Source organism: Somniosus microcephalus, chromosome 5, assembly GCF_052327205.1.
Source record: "Somniosus microcephalus isolate GS21.2 chromosome 5, FLI_Smic_1.0, whole genome shotgun sequence".
Lineage (NCBI taxonomy): Eukaryota > Metazoa > Chordata > Chondrichthyes > Squaliformes > Somniosidae > Somniosus > Somniosus microcephalus.
Genome location: NC_140991.1, coordinates 253,356,976 through 253,370,945, shown reverse-complemented (window position 1 = coordinate 253,370,945; position 13,970 = coordinate 253,356,976). Strand labels below are relative to the sequence as shown.

Genomic DNA, 13,970 nt, shown 5'->3' with positions numbered 1-13,970 from the left:
TTGTGATCGACTAACAGTGTACACTTGATTGAATGAAGAAACTTAAGAATGATGTTGTTACAGGTACATGGGCATTGGACTTTCTGCTCAAGGTGTCAACATGAACAGATTACCAGGTAGGTGCTTCATTTTAGATTGTATCTTAAAGGATCAGAATGTCGAAACACTTGCAAAGTTAAAAGGAATTAGGAACGCTGGAAACTTTCTAGCACGTCAGTCAGCATCTGAGAAGAGAAGAGATGCAACCAGAAGGATGCTCCTAATGTTCTGGCTTATTGCTTCATCTCCTCCTTATCTTACTCTGACCTTTCCATCTTTTGGCCTCAGGCACTGCTCCAACCAAGCTCCATGCAGACTTCAGGAACATTGGCCTTGATTTTAACCCCCACCGACGGGCGGGAGAGGGTCAGGGGTTAAAATATCAGGATCAGGCAACCTGACCCCATTCCCGCCTCTTTAAAATTTAAGCTGCAGGAATCGGGCCATGGATGAGGCTCCCACAAAAGGCAGGCCTAATTAACATACGAACATCGCAGCCTGTTGACATCATCAACACTGCAACTTAAATTTAATAGTACGCGAGAGGAAGGCCTGTCCTGTGGGATTCCTGGCAGCTGATCCAAGGTGGGAGCTGCTGACTCCCCAAGGAAGGTGGCTATTTTAGCACTCACTGTGGGCCAGGAGGAGCAGAAGTGCTCACCCCAGGCCCCTTAAGGAAGCCTTTGGCCTATTTTTCTCCTTTGATTAACAGGAGAAGCTGTTTCAAACCGGTTTTGTAGTTACAGATCAGTATGCCTCAACATGGCACTACAAGTAGAATCTGTGTTACTGCCCTCTTATGATTAATCGGCCAAATTTATAATGTAGTATTAAAACGAGAGATACTTTTTTCAAATTATTGAAAAGCCCCAGAAACGCTCCTATGGATGTGGGTGAATTGCAACAGCTGTGGCTGCGCTTTCCAACATACTTGTGGCATGACTCACTTTCCCTACAGTATGTAGCTGTCACTGTACCACAGTAAGCTTAACATGTAGTTGTCGTATCTGACCCAAAGACTGCATGTTATTTATCTTCAGCAGTTACGGAGATAATTTTGTTTTTCCATTTCCGTATTGGGGTAGGTTTGGAGTGCAAAACTTAATCTGTGTATGAGTACTCTTAATTTTACAAGAAGTATTGTTGATACAAGCATGTTACTGAAACTATATGGTTCATAAAATTTATAACCTATGGATTGATATGTTGACTGTCTTACTGTGTTGATTCTGTTGCAACATAAAAATGTATCTAAGCAATCTGCAATAGAATAACGTTAGAAGACATTGCCTGCTTCCAAGTGCTAATTATTTTTCAAGATGCTGATGGACCTAATGGGCTGGATTTTCATTGAGGAGGCGGGACTACAACTTTCGGGGTTGTGGTCCCGCCTCCATCGAGTTGGAGCCAACCCACACGATTTTGACTTGATTGACCTTGTTGAGCCCGCCCAGCGGGCTCAGCAGGCCAATTAATGACCACCCGGCAACAGATGACGTCACAGATTGATATTTCATCTGTCAAGACTTTTTGACAGAGGAAATATCAGCGTTTGACAGCTGTTTGAAGCTGCCAAACACTGACAATCTGTACTCCAAGTTAATTCCTTCCTCTCAGGATGATTTAGAGATCTCTCCGGAACAGAAAGCTGAATGCTGCAATGTTTGACAGATCGCGGCCATTCTGCTTTCTGTGCCGGTGAGATGAGGGACTCCCAAGACCTGAAGGAAGGAAGGCTGTAAAGGTAAGTAAAACTTCTTTAAACACACTTACCTCTGCACTCATGCACCCATCACTCACCTGAACACCGGACATTTCGACCCCGCCAAGCCCTTCAGCCCGACGGCCCGCCTCGCTAACTTGCCGTGGTTTGGAGCCGTCGGGAATCCCACACTTCAAGAATGAAAATAGGGATTAGGCTAAAAACTGCCTGTTAACTACCTGTTAACAGGCAGTTAATTGGCACTAATCCCCTTCCTGCCTCGGGAAGGCGGGTCCCAGTGCGGGTCGGGTACCCGCCTCCTTTGAAACTGGCATGGAGGCGGGATGGGTTCGTGCCCCCTGATTTCGGGATTGTAACCCCCCACACGCCTCCAACCCCGCCTCCACGGCCCAATGAAAATCCTGCCCAGTGTGTTTCCAGCACTTTGAAAATGCTACAAATCTGAAGTGAAAACAGTTTCATTTTCCATCTGTTCATCGTGATGCAGGAGCATGTTACACAGGGTCTTTTTTTTTCTTTTTTCTTGATAACCTCTCTGCCTATCCGTCTCCCTCTTCTCCTTTAAGAACCTCGTTAAACCCCGTCTCTTTGGCCCTTACCCCTCCTACTATCTCCTCCTTTGGTTCCAGTTTGAATATTATCTGATTACGCTTCTGTGAAGTGCATTGGGACAATTTTTATGCTAAAGGTGCTATATAAATGCAAGTTATTGTAAACATGGTGACGACAGTCAGGTGTGTTTGCTCTGGTTATCACCCACCCACCCCCCGGTCATCTTGTGTCTGTACACCATTCCTTCAACTTTTTTCCATTTATAAAATCCTATATCCCACATCTATAATGAAAACTATGTAACTATCCTACTGTAATTACACACTCCTGCCAGCTGAAAACTACACTTGGTCTTGTCCCCATGTGCCAGGGGAGATTGACTTAATATATTTTGCTGCAGTAAGAAAAGCTCAATATTCTTTGTGTTGAGCTCAGAACCTTTCTGCCTATCCATCTCCCTTTTCTCCTTCAGAATGTCTAATGTCTTGAGCTCAGAATTATATTGATGATGACTGCATACTTGGGGTGGGGGTGGGGGATTCGAGGGAATGATAGTTGTCTTCTGTGAGAATTGATGGGAAGAACTGCATTTCAAAGAAATTGGCATAATTAGCTATGTGGGGCTTTATTATTATTCATTATTATTTATTAATTGTTCTAGAATCAGTCATTTGAAATCTGTTGTGAAACTGCCATATTCTGGAGTATATAGTGCATTTTCATGTTTAGCATTCTTTCTAAAGAAGAAAGAAATGTTCATTGTTTCTTTATTTATGTGGAACTTTCTGTTTTAGGCTGGGATAAGCATTCATATGGTTACCATGGGGATGATGGCCATTCATTCTGTTCCTCTGGGACTGGACAGCCTTATGGACCAACGTTTACAACTGGGGATGTAATTGGATGCTGTGTAAATCTGATCAATAATACCTGCTTCTACACAAAGAATGGTCACAGTTTAGGTATGAATTTAACTGGATGAAGCTGATCAGTGTAAAATGATTAACACTTGCATGATAAAATCATTGGAGTGGAAGTGAATTGTGTTTTTTCCATCTTTGTTTTAAACACAGTTCAAGAATTTGAGTTCAGGAACTATAATTCTGACTCTTGGAGATAAGTGCTTCTGCCTATACTTTGAAGGAGTGTTTTGCACATAATGCGAAGAAGTGTTTAAAACTGAAATAAAAATTCATTTTCTGGAGTTGTATTAGTGCAATGAAGAGCATAGGTTTATACCTTTGTTTTACTTGGACTTCCATAAAGGGAGAAGTTTGTGGGTTGTTGCAGATCCAGGTAAAATTAATGAAAGTCTCACTAGTAGTCTTGTGCAAGTAAGCAATGAGAGCTGCTAGTACCTATTTCTTGCCACTTGCTAAAATAAAGCATGTGTGACGGGACAGCTTTTTGTAGCTTTTATTTTATTTCTCCCCTCCCCACAAAAAATAATGTAGCCTTTGAATGCTTGGCCTTGGAGAGACCAAATCACACTGTTTCTTTGATCTGATGAGCATTTATTCTTGAAGCCTCATTTTGGAGTCAGTGAGTTGAAACACATCACTTTTTTTTCATTTTTTTTTTACCACTTGCTAAAATACACTTAACCCAGCTAGAGTGAGCCCTTTCTCAACTTGTTCATCTAAACCAAATGGGTTTTATGAGGGATAGATACTCTACAATTTGTAGATTTCTTTCCCCCCCACTGATATTGTAATGTCATGCAAGGAGTAGAATTTCTTTTTACACATTCTGAATTTTTGTTTGGGCAGATTTTATCCATTCGTGGTATGTCTTGTGGAGAACTTAAAGGTATTGTATCAGTCCCCTGCAGTGAGGATTTGGGGACCCATGTGACCCTCTTGCAATATGTATTTGAATGGTGCAATGGATTATAGGATCTTCCTCCCATGCCTGGGGGGGGAAAAAACTCTCCCAACTCTCTTACAACTGCACTTATGAAATCCCAACTGTCCAGCCTCTGGCCCTCCATTCACCATGACATTTCTGCAGCTACCAATCTGCTCAACCACACCCTCACCACCACCTTTGATGCCCTAGTCCCTACTAAAACAATTACCCCCTCTCACCCTGGCCGTTCCTCCTGGTACGGTTCTTATCTTCGCTCCCTTAAGTCCAAGGGACGCAGACTCTGAACGGATATGGCGGACAACTGGTTTAGCCATTCACCGCCAGATCTGGCTGGAACACATAAAGCATTATCGGGCCCTGCTCTCGTCTGCCAAAATTGCTCACTATTCCAGAATCATTCTGGAATGCGCAAAAATAAACCACCGCTCCAATTCTCTACTGCTAACCATCTTCTTAAACCCCTCTCCTGTCTCCTCCACCCTCATCTCTGACAAGTGTGAGGAGCTCATGGACTTGTTTGTCTCTGAGATTGAGACCATCCATTCAGCTGCCTCTGCCACTTCCCTTCCTTCCCCTAGCCCACTGGGCCAAACTTCCTCTAAGATTCCCCCCTGCCCTAGCCTTGAACTCACATCTTTCTCCAGTTTCTTTCCGATCTCACCTCGTGACCTCTCTGTGCTCATCTAGTCAATGAGAGCCACCTCCTGCTCCCTCAACCCTATTCCCACCAAACTGCTGACCGCCCAACTTCCTTTTCTGGCTCCCATGTTAGCTGATATTGTTAACGGTTCTCTCTCCTCAGGTACTGTGCCCCTCTCCCTCATCTGCCGTCATCACCCCTCTCAAAAAAACCTACCCTTGATCCCTCTGTCCTTGCAAACTACCACCCCATCTCCAACCTCCCTTTCCTCAAGTCCTTGAACCTGTTGTCGCCTCCCAAATCCGTGCCTATCTTTCCCGCAATTCCATGTTTGAATCCCGCCCTTGCCACAGTACCGAAACAGCTCTCATCAAAGTCACAAATTACATCCTTTGTGACTGTGACAAAGGTAAACTATCCCTCCTTGTCCTTCTTGACTTGTCTGCAGCCTTTGATGCAGTTGACCACTCCATCCTTCTCCAACGCCTCTCCACTGTTGTCCAGCTGGGTGGGACTGCAGTCTCAATTAAATATTGGGAAGACCGAAGCCATTGTTTTTGGTCCCCGCCACAAACTCCGTTACCTAGCCACTGACTTCATCCCTCTCCCTAACATCTGTCTGAGGCTGAACCATACTGTTCGCAACCTTGGTGTCATATTTGACCCTGAAATGAACTTCCGACCACATATCTGCAGCATAACAAAGACCGCCTACTTCCACCTCCGTAACATCGCCCGTCTCCGCCCTTGCCTCAGCTCATCCGCTGCTGAAACCCTCATCCATGCCTTTGTTACCTCTAGACTTGACTATTCCAACGCACTCCTGTCTGGCCTCCCACATTTCACCCTACGCAAACTTGAGGTCATCTAAAACTCGGCTGCCCGTGTCCTAACTCGCATCAAGACCCGTTCGCCCATCACCCCTGTGCTTACTGACCTAGATTGGTTAAGCAGCGCCTCGTTTTCAAAATTTTCATCCTTGTTTTCAAATCCCTCCATGGCCTCTCCCCTTCCTATCTCCGTAATCTTCAGCCCCACAACCCCTGCCCCCGAGATATCTTCACTCCTCTAATTCTGCCCTCTTGAGCATCCCCGATTTATAATCGCTCAACCTTTGGTGGCCGCGCCTTCTGTTGCTTTGGCCCTAAGCTCTGGAATTCCCCCTCTAAACCTGTCTGCCTCGCTACCTCTCTTTCCTCCTTTAAGACGCTCCTTAAAACCTACTACTTTGACCAAGCTTTTGATCACCTGCCCTAATTTATCCTTATGTGGACCGGTGTCATTTTTTGTCTTAAAATACACCTTTTGTCTTTAAAAAAAACAACAACAAAAAACGACTTGGGACGTTTTACTACGTTAAAGGTGCTATATAAATACAAGTTGTTGTTGTTGTTTTAAACCCATGACATTTGACCTAACCAGCTGGACCAGTTTGCTGGACTCTTGGGTTGTGGAATTGGACCAAATCTAGTACTACTGCAATTTCCAAACAAGGCTACTTTCTCTACCTTTTGAAGCTAAAAGGAATTGAAATGGTCAGGATTCATGTAGTACTGATATTAAACTTACCCAATGTGATTGATTTACGGTAGTCACAGAATAGTGGACAGTATCTCAGAATTTCGATCCCTAAAGTACCTGTAAAAATCCCAGTACACTAAACTTAGGGCCAGAATTTGCGGTCTCCCTGACAGCGCACTCTGGGAGTACACCATCGTAATCCATTTCAAAGGCCCCGCAACTCCCGGGTTTCTGCATGCGCTTACACATGTGCAAAATCCGGAACTTGCAATCTGTCAAGGTACGCCTTGACGGATCGTCCGAACCGCATGGAAAATTGGTATTGCAGGCGCGGAGTTGGGCTAGTTGCCCAACAACGGCTCAGCAATTGCCCACATAACTCTTACAGCTGGTAAAAGCAGGTGTAGGGCCTGCTTTCATCAGCGTGAGGGTATATATAAGCCTTAAATTAAACATTTAAAAATCAAAAATTATGCACATACACTTTAAATTAGTTTATGCAAATAGTGGCCTGGATTAAGGTGTTTAAAATTCTTTATCAAAAAATAAATTTTTTATTGAGGCTGGTGCAATGAAGGGACTTATAAATAAAATTGAAATTCAGTACATTTATATTTATTGGAATTGTGTAAATTGTATAATTATTTGGGGATTCCATCGCATATCATGAGGGGATTCCCTTCGTAAATGGAACCCCCCTTTGTTATTTGGAGGACCGGGTCCATGTGATCTGAGATCCGTGGGCCTTTACACTGACATCCGCCTGGAGGCCCGAGACCGGAACTCTCCGCAGCTTGGGCGCCTTGAGGTAGGTTCGGATTTGTTTTGCGGGTCGGAGGCACACTCTGGAGGTATGCCTCCGACTGCAAATTCTACCCCTTAATTTAACTTTGTTAGTCACTGTAAATCAGTGGCCCCGAACATGCCTGCTGCTGAAATCTGCAGAGCACATTCTTGCAGAGTCGAGGCAGGCTATCTTTTGTGCCCAGTAGTTTCAAATAGAGAGCTCAAAGGGAGACCTGTGCCTTTGTCACACATTTTAAATAGTGCAAGTCTTTCATTTAGTGTAATTTCTTTATTCTTTAAACCACTGGTGATGTGGGATCACCATCCTCCTGACTGACTTCTGGGTGTCTTGAACTGAGAGAATTGGTTTAATCGTTTTGCTCTGTGTGCTAGTGCACATTGTTTCTAACTTCTATAGATTAGCCAGATTAGGCAAGTGTCTCACCACCTGACTCCCCAAAGCCTTTCCACCATCTGCAAGGCACAACTCGGGAGTGTGATGGAATACCCTCCACTTGCCTGGATGAGTGCAGCTCCAACAACACTCAAGAAGCTTGACAACATCCAGGACAAAGCAGCCCGCTTGATTGGCACCCTATCCACCACTTTAAGCATTCGCTCCCTCCACCACTGGCGCATCGTCACTGCATTGTGTACCATCTACAAGATGCACTGCAGTAACTCGCCAAGGCTGCTTTGGCAGCACCTCCCAAACCCGCGACCTCTGCCACCTGGAAGGACAAGGGCAGCAGGCGCATGGGATCACCACCACCTCCAAGTTCCCCTCCAAGCCTCACCATCCTGACTTGGAAATATATCGCTGTTCCTTCATCGTTGCTCGGTCAAAATCCTGGAACTCCCTCCCTAACAGCACTGTGGGAGTACCTTCACCACAAGGACTGCAGCGGTTCAAGAAGGCAGCTCACCACCACCTTCTCGAGGGCAATTAGGGATGGGCAATAAATGCTGGCCTTGCCAGCGACGCCCACATCCCAGGAACGAATTTAAAAAAAAAAAAAAAAAAAAAATTGCAGAGAAGCATAAGATTTGATCGACAATCCTGTGAGACTGTTGGTAAAGTTTCCTCTTTGTAATTGTGTGACCATCGTAGTGGGTGGCCAAATCCATTACCTAGAACATAGAGCAGTTCACGGGGATTCTATTTCTTTTTTCCCCATTTACTTTTAATCGAGCACTCGAGGAAGTCCATTATATGCTTAATAAATGGAGTTATTGTACATGTGTGTGTATATGTATATATACTTTCTCACGCACAAATTTTATGAAGCCACTGCACTTTAATTGCATGGTGTTTGTGAGAAGTGTACATTGATGCATACAGGAGCTGGCCGAATCTGGTGATCCCTCTTCTTGTGCTTGTATCCACCTAAGGTGAGTCCATTGAAGATGTCCCCATTGTGCCAGATTGGAGAAAAGGCTGATGGTCCTGGTGGAATCTTTAGGGAGGCAGAGACCTTGCTCCAGGCTGTGTTGCAGTAACGATAGGGTACTTGTGGCTCTCCATTCCTGGGGTGCTAGGGACCAGGACACAATCACTTGGGCCTTGGCTGGCAAGTAACAGTGTCTGAAGTTTTGGAGGCTGTTTTCAGTGGGATTTTCATTGTTGGGCTTTTTTTCCCTACTTTTAGAATTTGATTTTGCTGAAGATTAATACTCATCTCTTGAGTAATATTGTCTTAAAAATAACCAGAAAATTGTTTTAGCTGCTCAAGAGGTTCATTTAGAAATGCATGAAGGTTGAATCTTTCTCCACAAGCCAGATAAATTCTAATTCAGGCACTAAATAATACCTGTCGAGTCATCTGAATGGGAGCCCTGCAATGAAGGTGAGGATTATGGGGTTCTGACCATTTCCTTCTGAAGGCATCCACACTTTCTGGTGGGAAGTCTGACTTTTTTGTTCCCAAGTATCATCTTCAAGGTCATTGATCTGTTTGAACGACCATGTCAGATAACTTAAGTCAGTACAGGGGCTGTAACCTGCAGTCTTGGTGCCATCACAATGTAAACTGTAGAATTCCACAACACACTTTTTTGGGATTTTTTATAGCTGTATCCTAATCTTGAATGAGATGACCTAAAGAGAGAGTATGAATTTCAAATGGTTTAAACTTCATCTTAACTGAAACTGGATTGTACACTTTTAACTTGTTCCCTTGTATTTATAATATGTACTATCTCTTAAATTATGTCTGAAATTGGACACATTTCAGCTCATGGCAATTACGGTTTAAAGTAGTGGAAGAGGTAGCAGTGAAAATATACGGGCTGGCTTCCTACATTTACATTCCTGAAATTAACACTCTTAATCTGACATGTTGGTAGAGCTACATTTTCATGGAGTCACCCAGCCATCAATTCCGCAAGGGTGGTGGTGTTTATATTACGGTTACATAGAAACATAAAAGATAGGAGCAGGAGTAGGCCATTCGGCCCCTCGAGCCTGCTCCGCCATTTAATGAGATCATGGCTGATCATCCAAATTCAGTACCCTGTCCCTGCTTTCTCCCCATATCCCTTGATCCCTTTAGCCTTAAGAAATATATCTAACTCCTTCTTGAATATATTTAATGAATTGGCCTCAACTGCCTTTTGTGGTAGAGAATTCCACAGGTTCACCACACTCTGGGTGAAGAAATTCCACCTCATCTCTGTCCTAAATGGCTTACCCCTTATCTTTAGACTGTGACCCCTGGTTCTGGACTCTCCGCCATAGGGAACATCCTTCCTGCATCTAGTCTGTCTAGTCCTGTTAGAATTTTATAAGTTTCAATGAGGTCCCCTCTCATTCTTCTAAACTCCAGCGAATATAAGCCCAATCGACCCAATCTCTCCATGCATCATTCCTGCCATCCCAGGTATCAGTCTGGTGAATCTTCGCTGCACTCCCTCCATGGCAAGAACATCCTTCCTCAGACAAGGCGACCAAAACTACACACAATACTCAAGATGTGGTCTCACCAAGGCCCTGTACAACTGCAGCAAGACATCCTTGCTCCTGTACTCGAATCCTCTCGCTATGAAGGCCAACATACCATTTGCCTTCTTAACCGCCTGCTGCACCTGCATGCTTACCTTCAGCGACTGGTGCACAAGGACACCCAGGTCTCGTTGCACTTCCCCTTCTCCCAATCTATTGCCATTCAGATAATAATCTGCCTTCCTGTTTTTGCCACCAAAGTGGATAACCTCGCATTTATCCACATTATACTGCATCTGCCCAATCACTCAACCTGTCCAAATCATACTGGAGTTTCTCTGCATCCTCCTCACAGCGCACACGCCCACCCAGCTTTGTGTTGTCTGCTAACTTGGAGATATTACATCTAGTTCCCTCGTCTAGATCATTAATATATATTGTGAATAGCTGGGGTCCTAGCACCGATCCCTGCGGTACCACACTAGTCACTGCCTGCCACTCGGAAAAAGACCCGTTTATTCCAACTCTTTGCTTCCTGTCTGCCAACCAGTTCTCTATCCAAGTCAGTACCTTACCCCCAATCCCATGTGCTTTAACTTTGCATGCTAATCTCTTATGCGGGACCTTATCGAAAGCCTTCTGAAAGTCCAAATACACCACATCCACTGGTTCTCCCTTATCTATTCTACCAGTTACATTCTCAAAAAATTCCAGTAGATTAGCCAAGCAGGATTTACCTTTTGTAAATCCATGTTGATTTTGTCCGATCCTGTCACTGTTTTCCAAGTGCTCTGCTATTGCATCTTTTATAATGGACTCTAGCATTTTCCCCACTACCGATGTCAGGCTTACCGGTCTATAATTCCCCGTTTTCTCTCTACCACCTTTTTTAAATAGCGGGGTTACATTAGCTACCCTCCAATCCATGGGAACTGTGCCAGAGTCTATAGAATTTTGGAAGATGACCAGCAATGCATCTACTATTTTTAGGGCCACTTCCTTAAGTACCCTAGGATGTAGATTATCAGGCCCTGGGGATTCATCGGCCTTCAATCCCGTCAATTTCCCTAACACCATTTCCCTACAAATATTGATTTCATTCAGTTCCTCCCTCTCATTAGACCCTATGTTCCCCGACATCTCTGGGAGGTTATTTGTGTCCTCCTTTGTGAAGACAGAACCAATGTATGTATTTAATTGGTCAGCCATTTCTTTGTTCCCCATTATAAATTCCCCTGAATCTAACCGCAAGGGACCTACGCTTGACTTCACCAATCTTTTTCTCTTCACATAACTGACTATAAAAGCTTCTATAGTTTTTATGTTACCTGCAAGCTTACTCTCATACTCTATTTTCCCCCTCTTAATGAATCCTTTTGTCCTCCTTTGCTGAATCCTAAACTGCTCCCAATTCTCAGGTTGCTGCTTTTTCTGGCCAATTTATATGTCCTCTCCTTGGATGTTATGCTATCCCTTACTTCCCTTGTTAGCCATGGTTGCGCCACCTTTTTTGGTTTTTTATGCCAGACAGGGATGAACAAATTCTGTAGTTCATCCATGCGATTTTTAAATGTTTGCCATTGCCTATCCACCGTCAACCCTTTAAGTAACGTTCCCCAATCCATCCTAGCCAACTCGCGCCTCATACCATCGTAGTTTCCTTTATTTACCCTAGTTTCTGAGTCAACTACTTCACTCTCCATCTTAATGAAGAATTCGAGCATATTATGATTGCTCCTCCCCAAGGGGCCTTGCGCAACAAGATTGCTAATCAATCCTTTCTCATTGCATAATACCCAGTCTAAGATGGCCTGATCTCTAGTTGGTTCCTCAACATATTGGTCCAGGAAACCATCCCGTATACACTCTAGGAATTCCTCCTCCACAGTATTGTTACTAATTTGGTTAGCCCCAACTATATGTAGATTAAAGTCACCCATGATAACTGCGGTGCCCTTATTGCACACGTCTCTAATTTCCTGTTTAATGCTATCCCCAACCTCAGCATTACTGTTTGGGGGTCTGTATACAACTCCCACTAACGTTTGCTGCCCCTTGGTATTTCTCAGCTCTACCCATACAGATTCCACATCATCTGAGCTAATGGCCCAGTAATTCCGTTCCAAACGCGTGAGTACGGTCAGGGTACTCGAGCGTCTGGCCGGAGGAAATGCCGGTTTTCAGCATGCACAGCGCATGCGGGGAAAACCGGCATTTCCTGTCCTCTGAACGAAGGGGTTCAGAGGCACAGCGCGTGCGCAGTGAACTTCGTCGATTTCATTCATGGATTCAGTGAGGTTAAGTCCTTACAACTTACACATTAAAAAAGCATGTGTAAAGTTGCTCCAGAGGCTGCGGAGGAAGATATATTTTATCGTGGAGCTTCTGAAAGGCAATATTTTTGTTTGGGAAAGGGAGGAAAGTTATTTTAAGAAATGCTGAGGTAAGTTTTAAAGTTTAATTTTTTTTTTTTAAACGGGTTTTCAGTACTGTAGGTAGAAGGAACAATTGTGGCTGTGTGAATTGAATTTGCTGTGTTTATTAAATGTGAAAATGACTTCTAAAATGAGTAATGTAACATTTCCAACATTTTTAAGAAAGAAACTTTTCATCAGTAATATATTTTTTAAGATATTATGTATGTATGTCCGTATATGTTCCTTTACGTATATGTATGTATGTGTATGAATGTATGTATTTAATTATGATTTTCCAATAAGTTACTTTCTCTGAAAGTCATAATTAAATACATACATTCATACACATAAGTAAAGGAATATATACATACATATACGCAAAGGAATATATACAGACATACATACATAATTACTTAAAAGAATATATTACTGATGAAAAGTTTCTTTCTTAAAAATGTTGGAGTCATTTTCACATTTAATAAACACAGCAAATTCAATTCACATAGCCTGTCTGGAGCGGGGTTCGAAACCCTACTCCTTCTGGCCCAGCGGCGGGGATGCTTACCGCTACGCAAAAGGCCCACTCCACGCAAAAGGTGACACCCATACGTTTCCTGCACCTTTTCCCTCCCCGTGACTGGAGCCCTATGCTGCCACTTGAAAGACCAAGCTATCATCTGTCCTTTTTGCGGCGCCTTGGACTTCCTTACCAATGATGAGCAGGCGCTGCGCCTCCACCTCGTTGAGGAGATTGCTGAGGTCATCATCAGTTCAGTTGTGAGTTCTTTTAATGCTGTGAATTGTGCTCATTCCAGCCATTTCATGTTGCTAATCGGAGTGGGCCCTTTGGCGTAGCGGTAGGATCCCCGCCGCTGGGCCAGACGGGGTAGGGTTTCGAACCCCGCTCCAGACAGTCCCGGCAAGTGGAGTCGGAGCTCCAGCTCTAAATTCTGGGTTGACACCCAGTGGGATATTTGCGTCCGTGGGTGTGGGTGGCCCCCCCTCCTTGTATAGCTTGTGGGAGCCCGTAAAACCCTCCCGCCATAGGACTAACCACCCTAATGGCTGGTACAAAGATGGTTACGGTCACGGAAGGAGCGTTAATCACGGCCATAAATCCTTCCACCACTTCATACAGTTCCCCAAAAGGAACAGTGTGAAGAAACGTATGACGACGACGTTGCTAAATAAATAAATGGAATGAAAACAATTCTTTCAGGGCTTTTAAAAGTCTTTAAATTGCTTTAATTCTGTTTAAAACTACTTCAGATTCTTCAAAATAATGTAAACGTTTTTAAAAGTTACCAAAAGCTTCATAAAAATACCAAAAACCTATTTGAAATGCTGCTCTCCATGTAAAAATGCTTTGCAGCTTGTGAAAAACATTGGGGGCGTGTCCTATTAAACTGAGACCTCAAGGGGCGTGTCTCAGTTGCACAGCGCGCTCCAGGCTTCGCGCTGGCTGCACTCCTGGGCGGCATG

At 43.9% G+C, this 13,970-nt stretch overlaps 1 protein-coding gene across 1 annotated transcript in view; it reads left to right on the top strand.

Moving 5' to 3' along the window:
• ranbp9 (RAN binding protein 9) overlaps window positions 1-13,970 on the top strand; it is a 107,537-nt gene that overhangs the window by 26,522 nt on the left and 67,045 nt on the right. The window contains exons 3-4 of the mRNA XM_085988819.1: window positions 64-116; window positions 3,109-3,276. Of these exons, the coding sequence (XP_085844945.1) occupies window positions 64-116; window positions 3,109-3,276 (221 nt within the window). The remainder of the gene's footprint in view (window positions 1-63; window positions 117-3,108; window positions 3,277-13,970) is intronic.